The 16,994-nt window shown below is 33.9% G+C and overlaps 1 protein-coding gene across 8 annotated transcripts; it reads left to right on the forward strand.

The window, feature by feature from the left end:
- Positions 1-2,232: 2,232 nt before the first annotated feature.
- Positions 2,233-15,087, forward strand: LOC122020723 (transcription factor MYB3R-4-like). 8 transcript variants are annotated; one of them, XM_042578738.1, is made up of 14 exons: positions 2,239-2,399; positions 2,599-3,066; positions 3,271-3,325; positions 3,965-4,022; positions 4,760-4,854; positions 4,961-5,064; positions 6,132-6,260; positions 8,722-10,127; positions 10,269-10,357; positions 12,609-12,738; positions 12,828-12,891; positions 13,319-13,436; positions 13,723-13,947; positions 14,637-15,087. In XM_042578738.1, exons 2-14 carry the CDS (start codon positions 2,960-2,962, stop codon positions 14,760-14,762), a joined length of 2,706 nt encoding a protein of 901 aa, XP_042434672.1. In that variant the 5' UTR covers positions 2,239-2,399; positions 2,599-2,959; the 3' UTR covers positions 14,763-15,087. The 8 variants fall into 8 exon arrangements, 5 of the variants coding, with proteins under 5 accessions (XP_042434671.1, XP_042434670.1, XP_042434672.1 ...); XM_042578735.1 differs by having other exon boundaries at positions 2,599-2,698; positions 2,796-3,066; positions 8,722-10,357; XM_042578737.1 differs by having other exon boundaries at positions 2,236-2,399; positions 8,722-10,357; positions 13,786-13,947.
- Positions 15,088-16,994: the final 1,907 nt, after the last annotated feature.

A 16,994-nucleotide genomic window follows, 5' to 3' on the forward strand; every position in this document is an offset into this window, starting at 1 on the left:
ATCGATCAACCGATCGATTGGCAACTCCCGATCGATTGGGAGAGCTTCTGTGCTCGCGATTTCTTGACCTCAATCGATCGACTGATCGATTGGGTCATTCCAACAATCGCGCACACTCCAATCGATCGGCTGATCGATTGGAGCCTGTTCAATCGATCGCCCGATCGATTGAACACCCTGGACTTGACTCAAACTCAAGTCCAGCTTCCCAAACCTAACTCCCGGTCAACCGTGACCTATTAGGTTTGCACGCCTAGCATTTGTCTACTTCCGACCAACCTCAAACTAGCCTTCTAGCCTCCTCCATTAGCCTTGCGTCTCTCGGATATCTCCCCATCCTTCACGCCTTGCCTTCTGGAGCTTCCATCGGCCTCATCCTAGTTGTCGAGTTCTCCTCTCCAAGTCACACTAGGACTTACCTTGCCAAGACCACATGCTTGGACTTACAACCTTTGCCAAGATCACAATTGGACTTTCCAATTGCCTGACTCCTCACCAGGACTTTCCTTTTGCCAAGATCACACTTGGACTTTCCAATTGTCTGGCTCCTCACCAGGACTTTCCCTTTGCCTAGCTATACTAGGACTTTTCAATTGCCTGATCTTACTTATCAGGACTTTCACCACCAAGTCTAGTCAACACTGACCTACTTGGATTTTCACTCTTGCCAACCTTCCTGTTGGACTTACCTTTGCCTAATCTCCAATTAGGACTTTCCCAGTCAAGTCTCCTGTCAACCTTGACCTACTTGACTTCTCTTTTGCCTAACATCTAGTTAGGACTTTCCCAGATGCCTAAACTCCAGTTAGGACTTTTCCACTGCCTAACCTCCAGTTAGGACTTCACCACTACCTAACCTCTAGTTAGGACTTCACCATTGCCTAATCTCCAGTTAGGACTTCACCACTGCCTAACCTCCAGTTAGGATTTCTCCACTGCCTAACATCCAGTTATGACTTCCAGACACCTAGCCTCCAGTTAGAACTTACCCAGTCAAGTCTCTTGTCATCCTTAACCTACTTGACTTGTCTTCTTCTCAACCTGGTCACCTCTTTGACCATCTCCATAACCGGATGATTGCCCTAGCAATCTCCATATATTGTCAAACATCAAAACTCAAATCTCCACTCAAACTTGACTGAATTTAAGTTTAGTCAAACTGGTTAAACTTACCTAGGAAAATTGCTCCAACATCAAACACTTTATATGTATATTATTTATATATTGATGTTTTAATCTCACATTTTCAATAGCCAATTAATAATAATAATAATAATAATAATAATAATATTATTATTATTATTATTATTATTTTTTGATTCGGTCCTATGAAAAAATTTTATTGACCATCAAAATAAATAAAGAAGTTGAATTATCAATCTAATATCTTTAGATTAACTATCAATTAAAAGAAACTCAATTGTAAACTCATCTTGTCAAAAATATTTTTACAAAATTATATAAGTCAGAATAATTTTTTCAAGGTGAAAAATTATTTGTTTCATACTTAATGAAATTGAATAGTAAAGCCATCTTATAATGTGGTGCAGTAATTATTTGATAGTGTTGTTAAAATAAAAAATATTTTTGAGATAAAATTATTAATAGGTTGTGCTTTTTGAGAATTTTTTTTAAAGAGATTTTTATTTGTAAAATTTGAGATGATCTCTTCTTGTTGTTATCATAAAAGATGATTTGATGATGTTCATATGGTATTTTCTCTGTCTATCTCTAAGTTATATAAAAGACTATAAATTATAAAGTTAACATATAGTCAATCAACAAATAATTAGAAAAAAATTAGAGATGGAAAGAATTTTTTCTGGAAGATATGTATATGCCCGAAATTAATCCCCTGTTCACTACAGTAAATGAGACCTTCCCCTCTTTTTTCATTGTTGTTAGTGATTTATTTCATCCATGTTAATGTTGAGATGGATTGATAGAGACGTTGAGTTTACGGCCATTGTTATCCAATATTAAAACTTAAAAAGAAAAAGAATGCTATGGAAAATGCGGTATTATGCCTCCACCACCACGAGTCATTGGCCTACCTATCCTGTGATCGACCGGCTATGCGCGGTGGGCAACCGTTGGGATTTGAATTGGCGAAGCGGGCCGGTGGGCCTTCGAAACGGACGGCAGCAACGCCGAGTATGGTTCTGCCAAAGGGATCTTGGCCACCCATTCTACACTCTTCCGATAGAAGGCTGAATCATGGCCGGAGGATTCGGAGTCAGTACCACGATACATTATTAACTTCAAATCTCTGTCCTCACTCAAGTCGCCTGCTGGAATGCGAATGAGAAGAAGCTGGTGGCGATCTGAAGATTCTGAGCCGAATTTCTTACTGTTGCAGCGAGAATTCGTCTCCATTCGTGTTCCATTGCGCTCGAAAGGTGAGTGCCGTCCTCAGTTTTGTTTTTGATTTGTATGGTTGTCCTGTGTTCGAGATTAGGGTTTCCCATTCGGACTCGAGGCTGATGGGAACTTTGATCCGTTCCTGTTTGAGATTCATGAATCTTGATTTCTGGTGGAAGGTTGGATTTTGATGTATTTTTGGAATATATGGCTACGGTTCTCACGTTTGTGTTGCAGGTGGTCTACATTCGGCGTATTGGATGGACGTTGACTAGGCTTATCTCAGTTCATAGAGCGTTTTTGGATTCCATTCTATTATCTCAGCTCATCAACTTGAGTTCTGTATACTTGCCTCTCTTTATTTTCTTCCTACATCGTGAATGCTCTAGTAGTTACTTTTCCCGAATTTGAATTTACACCCCAATTTCTAGCAGAATAATCGGTCCACAAGCTGGTGTTTAATGCTTTTATGTCTTTGGCCCATGAAAATTTTTCCTTTGATCGGGGAAGCTCTTTCCCATGGTTTGGAACTTGTTCCTAAATCATGGTTCATCAAATTGGGATTGGAGTGCCAGTCTCAAAGCATTAGAAAGTGAGAATGGCTAATAATAAAGGGAGAGGTGCTCTGAAAGATGAAGGATCTTCTTCCACCGATGTCCATGATGCAAATGGTAATGAAATCCAGAGGCTAAGATCCTTAAATGGGTACGCACTGTGATTTTCTGGCCATATGACACTTGTTCTTTTATCTTCATTGCATTTGCAAAATCTAAATTTATTTCTCTTGTTTAGACGTGTCCATACCATCTCAGCTTATTTTCTCTTATTTTATCATCTATTAAAGATACATCTAAAAACTCCGGACTAATAAGTAAATATTTGATTTGTCATTTTACAAATCAATTGTAGGAGGACCACTGGTCCAACACGTCGATCAACCAAAGGACAATGGACGACCGAAGAGGTAAGATTAACCCACATTTATTACTTTTGTAGTTTGTTGTTATCAACAAATTTTCTTTATAAAAGAAGTGTGATTAAATAAAATCCTTCTTCTTATTCTTTTTTTTTTCATTTCTTTTTTTCCTACTATAACTGGAGTTGCATATATACTGGTGCGAGGTAGTTGATACTTTAAGTATATACTTGTGTGTATGAAGTGTGTGCTATAGTTGAATTCTTTTGTTTTTCCATGCTTTTCAGATATCACATCAATTATCTAACCTCCTTATCTTTCTCATTAGAGAATGTTTTTAGAGTGCAGACTAATTGTAATCCTTCTGTATCATTTGATCTTACACATTCAACTCTCATTTTTTAACCTAAAGTTTCTCCTTATATTTCTGTAAATCACCCTATATGCATATTCTGATAATTATTAGTCATACTCTAGAGCCTCCAACTCATATTGGATTCTATGATTTTTTATTTCACTTTGTTGTCATACTCTGCATCCTTGTCTGAGTTGATTTCCATACTTGTTCATTATCCCATGAAATCTAGTGAGTATTTGGGAGTCACCCCCAGGACCGCTCACTGGTTATGATTGTTGATTTCCTTATTATGCTAGTTTGTATTTTTTTAATATAGTTTATGCATGCAGGATACCATATTGTGCAGAGCTGTCCAGCATTTTAAAGGCAAAAACTGGAAAATGATAGGTATGCTATTATCAAGAAAAAATGTGTATGTTATAATTAAGTCTCTCTCACACACTCTCTCTCTACATATAATTCTCATAATTTGTTTTTGAATTAACCTTTTATTGTGTATTTTAGTCTATTCTGTTTTGTGGTCTGATCATTTGTATAGAAAGTTAGAAACTAATCATTGACTGATAGACAGTGATTTAAGCTATCTAATGGAAGCATCTTCTCAAGAAGATACATATTCTAAAAACTTTTTGACTCTATATTTCTTTAATAATTTGCTAAATAATCTATCTTTTATTTCATTTTTATATACTTTGGACTCAATACTAGTGTTGTTGCTGATTTTGATGCTTTTAGGAACTTGTTAAGAACACTAAATATTTTTAAAGGTGGAATTGCAATACATTAGTAAAACTAGGGGCCAAATAAACCAATAGATTAGTTTTATGGGATTCCTTGTATTATTTGTAATGATGGAAATTTTCACATACCATTTTAATGTGATCTTCAAATGATGAATAAATCAATCATAGTTGTTCATTTTGACTATTTTTTGATCTTCTTTATGCCTGTTCAATTGTTATTTATGTTCGGCTTGCTGTTTCTTGCGTTTTGTAACTATCATTTTCTTTTCTTGATGAGCTTTATTCATTATTGGATTTTACTTTTCCTTTTGTTCTTGTGTTATTCTTTTTTATCTTATCTTGAAGTAAACACATGTTTTCTTTGTTTCTCTTGATTCACAGCTGAATGCTTTCCAGACAGGACTGACGTCCAATGCCTACATAGGTGGCAAAAGGTTTTGAATCCAGAGCTTGTGAAAGGACCATGGTCAAAGGAGGTGGGAGTCTATTGAGAATGATGCTATGATTTGCTTAGGCTCTTTCCTTTGAAATTTCTTGTGTCCTGATTACACTATGGTAATTCTTGTTTTTTTTCTATAATAGGAAGATGAAACTATAATTGAAATGGTAAGAAAGTTTGGACCCAAAAAATGGTCAGCAATTGCGCAAGCATTACCTGGACGCATTGGGAAGCAGTGCAGGGAAAGGTAAAGTACAAAGTAGTGTCTTAACCAATTCTCTTGACCAGAGTATCAAGTATAGAATTGACCAGAGTATCAAATATATAATCAGTCTACTTGTTTAAGAAATAAAATCTACAGCAAAGTTTGAAGATCTTCAGATGCAAATTAGGGACAAAATCCACCATATTTACAATGTCATGTCAGTATCAACAGAGTTGGAGATGGCAAAATGTACTTTGAGATTAGATAGTATGAATGTGTGACTACAACTTAGATGACTAATGGCATTTTATCATAACATGTTTTTAATAAAGAAGTTTCAGAGTTAGATTAACTTTGCAGTGTAAACATGATTTAAAATAGTTGGAAAATAAATTCTTGCTTAGATACGTGTTAGGTTTTATAGAAATTTTGTTAGAATAATCATTTGTTTTCTTATAGAAGTGAGTATAATGGATCTGAACAACAAAACTAGAAAAAGATTCTTGTGTTGGTCCTTTGATAGTTCAAGAGATTGACAATTGAACCTTAGTGATTTTCAAAGTTATTTTGATATCATTGACACCCCATTTTTAGTTTATTTGCTAAATTAAGACAAGCAATAATTACTCTGGACTGGGACTTCTAGTGCCAGTTTTACTAGAATATACTTTTTAAAGGTTTTCTGCTCCTAAATATCTGTCATGGATTTGAACATGAAGAGATGAATTCTGTTGTTTGTTTCTTGAATTATTCCAACAGTTCCTTTTGTCGCTGTTGTTAATATCTCTGTCCATCAAACATGAGCATGGCATATGCTATTTTATCTCTAAATGACAGATTTGCTACTAATGGGGGATCCTTTAGCAAATTTAACCTAACTCTTTCACTACAACTCTAATAAACTTTTAAAATTGTATCCAGGGGAAAAAAGTAATTTTCTCTTGCAGACTAGAGTTAGTTGTAAAGTAAATATAATTAGTTGATATCTTTTTTTTCTTCTTACTATTGTTTGTTTTACCAATTATTCTTCTTTTATCATCTCATATTTATTTCATATTTCAAATTCGTGATAATTGACAAAACTAATATTTAAAGGAAATTATCTGTAGGTGGCATAATCATCTTAAGCCCTCCATAAATAGGGAGCCATGGACACAAGAAGAGGAAGTTACACTTATTCATGCTCATCAAATTTATGGAAACAAATGGGCAGAGTTAACAAAGTGTTTACCTGGCAGGTGAGAAAAGATTTGAGTTGCATATCCACTTGCTTCATAAACATACATGCTTGAATAGTTATAGTTCTATTTGTTGCTATTCACACCATGGTAATCTCAACTATTTAAAGTTCGTGGTTTATATCTTATCCCTCTATTAACTTTATATTGAATACTTATTTCTGCTAAAGATGTCAATGCGATGTGCCCTTCACATATATTTGAGGTCCTCATTTTAGATGTTAACACTATTGAATTCTATGTTAAATAATTATTTCTAGTATAGATGTCAATTGTTCGTACTTGTGCCAGGTATGGTTTGGGCTTGAGATTTCTCAGTTCTAGGCCCAGCATGGGCATTGACACAACTGCCACCCAAATTTAATAATGAAATAAAATATTTGAAAAATAAAAAAAATAAATGTTAAATAAAAATGTATTAGATACTTTACAAAAAAAATATGAAGACTAACTTAGTAAAATTTTGAATTATTATAGGGATAAAATGGTAATTTACACTTTCTCAAAAAGGAATCATAAAACACACTAATGAGGCCAATTAAGGTTGGGCTGTGCTAAGCATATTTTACTTGGCTCAATTGTCACCTCTAGTTCCCACTTTTCTAGAGAAGCGTTAACTCTACATAATTACAAAATAAGAAAAACTCTGTAGGTACAAAAGAGCTTAAATTTAGACTAAAAAATTGTAGATAGTCTAGATAATTCATAGGATGTTTATTGACTTTTCTATTTTTGTAGGTACAAGAGAACTACTATTTTTGTAGTTCCCACTTTTCTATGAACTAGGAATTCATAGGATGTTTATTGACTTGTTAAAGCTAGAATAATAATATTATATATGTAAGAAAGGGAAAATCACCAGTGCTGATAAAGTCATTATATGAGATAGTCTAGATAATTCTGACAGGATCCAAGTTTGATGGAAAAGTAGAATATAAGAGGCAAGAAAGTAAATGAAAGTGTAACAATAAAGAAGATACAGAGTGCTGCATTTATGACTGTCATTCCACAAACAATTTGGATATGATCTGGGAGACTGGGACTATGGAAGCTTCTAATAGGGCTGCTGTTGTTGGTCCTCTATTGTATGGTTGTAGTGGTTGAGACTTGATATAAGTATAGCCTACTCTGCAATGCAAGATGGGGGAAGGGCTAAGCATGTGAATAATGAAGGAGGTAGAATAAACAAAGAGTAGACATGTTAAGCACCTCAATTATTATCTTCGCCGTGGTAGGAGTGATGGGGAAAAAAGTAGTGGACTCAAAGAATATTACATTAACCAAAACAAAAAGTTTAATATAACTTGGGACAATAACAATGATTGCTCTTTTGTAATTTAGATTATTCAAGTAAGATACACTTGGTAGGCTTATGGGACAATATATCATTCCTTCGGAACAAGATATAGACAAAATAAATGAAGTGCACCTAAATGCACTGTATAGAAAATTGCACATAAATCAAGAGAGAAGAGAATAGAAAAGGAATTCAACTATGAAGAACAAAAGAAGGATTGTAATTTGTGACATAAATCTGATAACTATTTATAAGAACGAAAAATGGCAAATTCAGTAGCATTGAAGAAGATGCTCTGCTACAATGAATTAGTGATGCCATCTGATAACTATTTTTTTTATTTTTTATGCCATTTGCTAACAAGAAGTATTAGTTGCTAACTTGCTATACTATGTGATTTAATGGAGAAAATTTTTAGGATTACCTCCTGAGCTAGTACCCGGTTTTTTTATTTATATTGACTTATTGTCACTTTACATTTATATCTCTTACTTTTGGTGTATTTATAAGTAAACCATTATCTATTTACAATTGAATCCTCAATGATAATTACTGTGAGTTTTGTGTTTTATCAAAGAGATATTGATACACAAGGAATATGTATAATTAGAGTCCTGATATGCAAGGGAAGTGTCTTGACTCTCATTCATTCCATCGTTTCCCCTGACCCGTCCTTCATGTAAACAGTGCATTAGAGCTAGAGAGCATCTGAGTTGAAGATATGATGGTGGAATGAGACAAAGAACTGTTGGTAACATAATTAAAAGTGACTTGAGATATTTTTTTTCTAATATTATAATCATACATAGCATTTAGTGAAGGGATAAGATCTATAACTAACCCCAAATTGTGTGAATTGGCACAGCTGATGATGTTGATGCTGTCATTGTCTGTAAGTAATAAATGTATGGTGTTATTCATTCTGTTGGTTTCTGAAGGCAGTTCCATTGCTTCTTTATTCTTATAAACAGTGTTGTTCTATATAAAACATTACCGCAAAAAGTATGTTACTTCTGGCTTTGTTAACATGTTGATCTGGATATCATGTAGCATGCTACAACTCTGCATTTCTTTTCAAAAACTGGCTTTTCAAATAACAAGTAAATTACTTTCTGGATAACCAGCCATAGTTTTACTTATTTTTTGTTACTTGTGCTCTGCAAGGACGGACAATGCAATAAAGAACCATTGGAATAGTTCGGTAAAAAAGAAAATAAGTTCATACTTTGCATCAGGATTGCTTTCTCAGTTTAAAGGCCTTTCTGACGCTGAAAGTCCTCAGTTAGTTGATAGACAGCCACAGATTGAGAGTGATAGAAAAGAAACGTTAGAGATTGCGGATTCCTTAGATCATTGTGAAACTTCATCAGCTAATTTGGTTTGTTCTCAATCTGGAGAACTTGCCAACATAGCTCCAGTGGATGATGAAATGCAGTTCGATGCAGATATTAGTGGGAAAAATTTTCTGGACTCAAATTTTGGAATGTGCATGAAGTATTATGCATGTTTAGAGGAATATACTTCTGCTGTTTCTGAAGCACGATGTGAAGTATCAGCATCTCCAATCTTAATGCCAGAGGAGATAACAGCAACAAATACTGACGAAGTGATAGCATATGAGTTTCCAAACAATTCTTCAGTAGAAATTTCCCCAAAATCATTGGAGTTAGCAGAAACATCAGAATACCTGAAACTTTGCATTAGAAACAATGTAAGTGAATCTGCTTTGTGTTTAAATCTGTTAGATCATGCAAACCAAAATAACCTTTTGGCCTGCAAAAGTAGTTGTTTCAACAACTATCCTTATGGGCCAGGTATTAATCATGGAAGTAATGAGGAAATTTCTGTCGATCTTGATATTCCAAGCTTTGTGAATTTGGAGTATTTCTCAGGTGTCACTTCCAAAACTTACAGAAGTTCTACTATGTGTTCTGGTAAAGCGTTCCCTAGCAATTCATCATATATGCCCCAAAATTCCCATTGCAACAATTTGGTGACCTTAGTGACTCGTCACCAAAATACAAGTGATGGAAGTTTACATGGCTGTCATATTGTCGATACCAGAGAAGTCTTTATTGGAGGTCAATATCCAGAGGTAGCAGCAGATGGTAGCAGTCAATCTAAGGTTACTCCACTGGAAGAAAACTGGCAGGAAAATTGCACTCCAAAGCACACAGATACAGAGATGAGTTCTGCTTCTTCTAATCAAAAGTTGATGCCTTCAGATGACAATACAGCTGTGCAATCAGTAGAGATGCCAGATTCTGGTGCTTTATTTTATGAACCACCACGCTTTCCAAGCTTAGATATTCCATTTGTCAGCTGTGATCTCATATCCTCTGGAGATCTTCAGCAATCATATAGTCCCTTTGGAATTCGTCAGATGATGATGTCCTCAATAAGTTGTTCTAAACCATATAGCCTTTGGGATTCACCACCTAGTGGCGATTCACCTGATGTCCTTTTAAAAAATGCTGCCAAAACTTTCATGTGTACACCATCTATTATAAAGAAACGACAACGTGAATTGTCATCACCTCTAGCAGAACAACAGACTGACAAGAAACCTGGTAAAGATATGGTGCATGCACCATTATGTTCATTCCTAATGAATCATGAGGAGAAATCTTGCATCGCTAATGGGAATAATGAAGCGATTTTGGATAAGACTTATTTGGAAAGTACTGAAGGGTTCTTTTGTTCTTCTTCAGATAACCAGTGGATTGAACCTGTCCTTTTGGATGAGGGCAAAGAAAACATAATGCCTGCTAGTTATGGAACAGATGGAAACATTTACGAGGTAACTGTCTTAAATAACTTGTCTGATAAAGCGGTATACTCATCAACAACCGTTAGTGCTGCAAGTGCATCTGACGCTGCTGGTGCTATAAGGACACTAAGTTTATTAATCATTTCCATTTAATTAAGCTATCAATATCTGCTAACAAAGTTCCTATTTCCTATGATTGTTATTCTTATGACTTGACTATCTACACTTTTTGTTTGAAAAGAAAAATTTTCTGCACAAATAGCTTCTTGATGCAATTATGTCCAATAAAAGATCAGTAATATTTTAGCTTGTGATTAAAGTGAAAAGAAAGTCAAAAGAGTTCAGTAGTCATATATAAATAAGTGTATAAATTTATGGAGATAATAGTCTTTTGTTGCTTGAGTTTAAGTTAATTGTCATTGGCTTGTCTATTTGGTGGATGAGTAGGAGAAGAAGAGGGGAGGAGAAGGGATAAAAACAGTCCGACTACATAAGCTAAAGCTTGTTGGAAGCATGTGACTGTATCAATGTTTACTTGGAATGTCGCTTGCTTATGTGTTTCTTGCTAATAATACAATAGGAATGATTGGACCTTCCTAGTCTTGTAAAATCTAAAATTTTATAATTGTTGCTTAACCATTAAATTTAACATGATTTGTGTCTTTTACATCATATCCATGTGAGGATTATTAAAGTTCGAGGAATTGTGTCAATTAGAGTGGAAGACGTAAGTGGTGGAGGTTGACCAAAGAGAGCTTATTGCAGTAAAAAATGATTTAAATTATTTTTATATTGCTAGTGATATAGCTTTGGATAGTGCTGTGGATGGATAAAGTCCATGTTAACTACAAAAATAGTTGGAACAAATGCATACACATCTTGATTATAATTATAATTATGATCGATGTAAGTGCAATCTTTTACTAAATCATAGGTTAGTCATGTCTAGTTCATTACCAATCAACTGGTTTATGACAATTAATTCGGGTTGTATCACAGTAGGTGGGTTGACTTGCTTGATCAATTTACTTTGTCCATGGTATGATAGAAATTAGTCCTAGAAAACTTATTGTTGTAAAATCTTTTCTCTTCATGGCTTCATCAGAGTATACAATTCAGCAAATATGCCTCATGTGTTTCATATTTTATGTGAATTGAATATTCAAATTTCTATATGATTATCTTTGTGGTTTCTAGAAATACCATATTTGTCATGTTTTATATCACAAATAAATGATTCAGGACTTGCATGTCTAAATTGCCTACTATCTACTATGCTAACACAGCATTTTAAATATTACAGAACTGAACTTTTATTCAACAAACCTAGGTGATTTTTTTTAAAGGTAAGCACAAGAAAGTTTTATTTTTAACGCGGGGTTTTGTATTGAAAAATTAAAAGTATTAAAAGATTGCTGAAAGAGCACGAGCAAAGGGGGGAGCAAATAAAGAGACGGTGGTAATCACAAGATTGCAAAGAGCATGGCAATCCATACTATTAACCGAGGAATATAATCCATATACCCTAACTTATTACATGAGGTAGATAGGTAGTACCTTGCTGACTTAGATTATGATAATCTGGATTAATAGTTTCAATGGTACTTGTAATCTTGCAGATTTCTTCTTTCCAAACTAAGCTTCAAGTCTAATCCCATGTTGGGGTTTCATTGCCTAGGCTACTCATATGCCAACATGCCATGTTCCGAACACCTCCTAATATCAATTTTAGGCTTTAAGTACCATGTGTAGGCATGGTTTTAATTATATTCCAAGCAAAATTGAACTTTCCTCTCTACTTAAAGTTTGGGAAGCATAAATTGTTTCCACTCTATTTTAAATGACCAAACTATTGCTGTATTATCAATAGACTGAAAATCAATTCGTCTTCTCAAATATTCATCAAATACTCTGTAAATAAGACAAATGGGGAACAGCTTCAATGGCTCACTGTTCTAGGCTGTTTTTTAATAAATTTCAGTCTCTCATCTTCCCTCAAATATTAGAAATAAGATGTATTTCGAACTTTACCCAAATCCATTCAATTTTCTGATGCTAAATTTTGACGCTTTAAAGATCTCACTGGGTTTCATGGATTCATCTGTAAGTTATTGTTGTGTTTTTTAGTATTAGATTAAAATGAGGCAGTTCATCAATTCCTCTTGAGTTCTATACATTGAAATTTGTTTTATATTATTTTTTTGGGGTTCTAATTCCAACCTGAGTAAAATCAAATCTTCTCGTGATTTTCTTGAGACAACCATTTCATGTGCTCATTCAGTGCAATTCCAAAGATCAAGGACTCTTTTCTCCATGTGGCAATGAAAGTCCTTCCAAGTTGTCATCTACCAAAGGTTCAAAGTCATTGAAACTTGAAACCATCAACGGATCAGAGAATGCATCAAGCAAAGGTCAAATAGATCCCAATGCTGCATCTCTGATGCAAATCTCTATTGTGCATTCAGTTCGAACAATGTTAACTCCATATTCTCGATCACAGGCTGTTCTCCTTTAGTGGTTGGAAAATGCACTTCAACTGTTGATGACATTACACACCTAAAAATGTAAGAAAGTATATAAACAATTTAATTGTTTCACACTTTCACTTCAGTATTAGACATTAATTCAATTATATTCCATGAATCAACTTATATTTATGCGTCTTAAAATTTTAATGGAGACCTTTTATCATTGTCTTAGTTCTACAATTAAGGAATGGTAGTATGTCCCTTCTATTCTTTCTTCCTCCTCAACAATCTGTAGCATTAAAGTCTTACCTGATCATTTGTGTTTGAGTTAATTTTTATTAAATCTCTGTTCTTAACTTTATGGTTATAGTTGTCTTGAAACAAAAAGATAAAATTGTCACAACAGAGGTATGATGATGTGAGAAAATTGTTAAACATCATGACATGATTTGCCTTGTTAGCTTTTAGGGTAAGCCATAGACCATTTCTTGTTCTTCCTAATTTCAATATTGTCTCCTGACAGTTTTGATGATACCCCTTGCATTAAAAGAGGGATTGAATCTCCTTCAGCATGGAAGTCACCTTTGTTTATGAACTCTCTCCTTCTAGGGCATGCAATCAGCAGTGAACTTATGTTTGAGGTTAGGAAGAATCTTCTTAGTGACTTATGTATATTTTGCTTTTCTTTCCTTTCTTTATGAATAATCCCATTGTTTGCTATATTGACTCTATGAATCATGTACGAAGTCTATTTATCTTCACTGCTCAGAATGATAAAATAGTTCTCTCTACCATTGCTACGAAATTAACATTTTATCTTCCTTTTGCAACCTTGTCTAGTTTATGTTTGTGTTAAATTAACATATATTGCTTTTGGTTAACCTTTTTAAGAGTTATTGTCACGAATTTCTCTCCCAAAAATTTCAGGATGTAGGATATTTCTTGAGCTCAGCCGATAGAAGTTATGATGCCGTTGGTTTGATGCTGCAGTTTAGCGAGCACACTGCTGCCGTAGTTGCAGAGGCCCAAGAGTTGCTGAGAAGTGGAAGTGCTGGCAAAGCATCGAAGGCACAATTGGAAAACAAGAAATTCTTAGAAAATGGCAGTCATGACAGAGAAGCAGAAAATTTTAGTATGCCAGCAAAAATGATGGTATATCTTACTTTTGACAAAAAATCTTTGGCTTTGGCTCTGAAATTGCACTGGTTTCCTAATGGATACTTTTATCTTATAAATGAAGTGGGCCAGTTTTCATTCATGAACACACATAATGGTCAAGGGTCATGCAAAGTCAAACATGTTTTCAAGATTTCTAATCATTTTTGAATTATTCAACTTGGACTTAGTTAACACATCAGACACCTCATAAAGACCTATATTTGTTAATACAATTCTAGGTCATGAAAAATCAAATATTGCTGAATTAAGATATAGAACTAGGTCCCTTGTGATTCAATATAAATTTCTTCATTTGTTAATCTCCAAAATCTTATATTTCTTTAGCACATAGAAGCTGTTGCTGCAGATAAATTCCTTGGTTTGTTAATCAACAAAATCTAACTTCTCTTCGGCACTCGGGATTTATTTCTTGCCTTCACATTAGACACTTTTCATATGTAATTGAAATATGAAATTTAATTATCATCTCTCTTGATTGCCAAGGAGGAAATTAAATAGTTTGAAGCACTGTGATTATGACGCCTTATTTTGTCAGTTTCATTTTTTATCAAGCTTTCTGAAGCTTTTGAAAAAACAATGAATCCTAACTGCATGTAATATTTTTTAGTGACATGTTGATCTCAATTGATTGTGCTTACTTCAAATATTGAAATATTCTCCAGGCTGATGCCCGAGTTCTTGATTTTAGTGGATGTGGCACACCTGTTAAGAGATCAGAAAATCTAACAACAATGAATACAGAAATGCCCATGAGCCCTTCCTCATATCTTATGAAGGTCTCTACATAGAAAGATCCAGGCATCAAACTGGAAAGCCTTTATTTCTTTATGCCTCTTAGCCGACGTAGCTGTGATGAATTACTGCATCTCATCGTCTTTTCTGTATTCCCATTCGGTGGCATAGTCATCATGTTAGCTGAAAGACAAATGATTTGGAGTACTGGACGTTACATGCATGTAGTATTTGTATTTGCAATAATTCTTCTAAGTTTTTTGTTTTGAGTTGCATCACTATACATCTAATTTTTCTCCTGTCAGCTGACTTGTGATAAGGTTTTTTGTTGCTCCGGTCACATTCTAAATTGAAATATATTCTGATCCATATTCAGAGGTACGTATCCAGAAACCTTGAACAAATTCAATGTAAATCTGGTTGGATTATACTTGTTAAAATAGTAGTTTTTAGTAGGGTTGAGGTCCTCTATTCCTCTCGTCTTCTTGATGTCCATCCTTTTGTAGCAAAAATGATTATGCTCATATCAAGTATATTAAGGGAGATAAATTACGGAGTTAATTATAATCAACCGTCAAGTGATTAGAGTTCTTAATGCTCATCCTATATGTTAGACAAGAGGAAAATACATGGTCACTTTTTAACTGATTTAGATGAAGTGCTTGCCCAAGGAGATTTTTATTGCACAATGTCTGTAGTTAATGGTGCTTTTGTCTCTAAAGCTTATATAATTATTCACAAAATATCCTTGGTTCTAATTTGTTTAGATGGCATTTGTGTGAATACCAACAAGTAAAGGTCCAAGGGCATTGTGATTTTGACGAGCATAATTTCTTATACATATTGGTAAAGTTATAGTCACAAAGTCAAGTAGAGGAAATAATATTTTACAATATAGGATAAGATTATATATAATAGAATCAATTTTTAGAACTTTATAACTTTTACGTGTTAATAATTTGATCGCTGCGTAAAGCTCCTCTTCGTCAAAGCTCCTCTTCGACTTTGACAATCACACTTTAGCAAATATGCATAAGTGTATTCAATGCAATCATCCTATTAACCACCTAGATGTTGTAAAACGTTCATTATGATCATCTATCCTATTAACATCACCTAGATGTTGTAAAACGTTCATTATGATCAACTTCATTGTAATTGCAACCAATGAGAATGACTTCTAATTGTCCGAAACGAAAATTATAAAATGTTTGCCTTTGGTCGGTGAATTTTTTAAATATTTTTTTTCAGTTTTTGTTATTAATTTGTAGATTTTTTTTTTAAAAATGTGAAGAGTGATTTGTTGAATTGAAGATAGAAAATCAATGGGAAAATTTTCATTTTCATCAACTTATCTCCATAATATATATTCTTTTTTATTTTTTTAATTTTTTTATTTTTATTTACTAATTTCTTAAATGTTTGTTTTATATTTATTATAATTAGACCTAGATTTATCAACAGTACCGAAAACAACAGTAAACATGATGGTTAATATACAATTCCAAACCCTAATGCGTAGCATATATGGTGGACGTATGATACTTTTAATGTAATAGTCAGTGGTTAATTCTTAGGAACTGACAATTTGATATTTATCTCATTATACATCTAACGCTTATGTATATATATTTATTTCTTTCCATATCTATAAGAGATCGTTAATATAATGAATCTATATTTTTTTAATATACAAATCCAAATATTGAAAGATGATATTTAAATTGACAAACACGATTCATTTGTTCATGTTATAAAGAGATCGATATGTTCATCACCCTACTTATTTAATTCAAGTTTAAATGTATAAAATTAGAGGTTAAAAGTGTCTTTTAAATGAACCGTGTAAAAAAACTGAATTGACAGCCTTTAATCTAACTCGTTTCAACTTAGGGCAAAACTCAAAAGATCACCTTATGGTCCTTATCCCTCCAATCACTCAAATATAATTACTCAATTATCCTTCAATATATTGTTTTTATTTTTATCTTTCACCGTTTCCGAGACAATGGTGTCATAATAAAATATCTAAATTATCACCCAGACACTCACGGTTCAAATCTCAGTTATGATATATTTACAGGAATTTTTCCTCCAAATAGAAGGTGTAACAAAAAAGATACTGGGCTTCTGGACTAACCACCGCGTGCACTTCTCGATTTACCCTAATGGTCGATAGGAAATTTTCGTGGGACCGACCGGTCACCCCTAGGGATAGTCATTGAAACTAACTGGGATTATCATTTTTATTTTTATTTTTTATCTCCCGCCTAAATTCTGAATCGATC

Source organism: Zingiber officinale, chromosome 9A (assembly GCF_018446385.1).
Source record: "Zingiber officinale cultivar Zhangliang chromosome 9A, Zo_v1.1, whole genome shotgun sequence".
Classification (NCBI taxonomy): domain Eukaryota; kingdom Viridiplantae; phylum Streptophyta; class Magnoliopsida; order Zingiberales; family Zingiberaceae; genus Zingiber; species Zingiber officinale.

What these genes read in the sequence shown, in the direction of transcription:
- LOC122020723 (XM_042578734.1), top strand. Translation starts at nt 2,960, where the DNA reads ATGGCTAATAATAAAGGGAGAGGTGCTCTGAAAGATGAAGGATCTTCT. An exon ending in CAAAAACTGGAAAATGATAG is followed by an intron (nt 4,023 to 4,759) that starts GTATGCTATTAT and finishes CTTGATTCACAG; the next exon opens with CTGAATGCTTTCCAGACAGG. An exon ending in GGGAAGCAGTGCAGGGAAAG is followed by an intron (nt 5,065 to 6,131) that starts GTAAAGTACAAA and finishes AATTATCTGTAG; the next exon opens with GTGGCATAATCATCTTAAGC.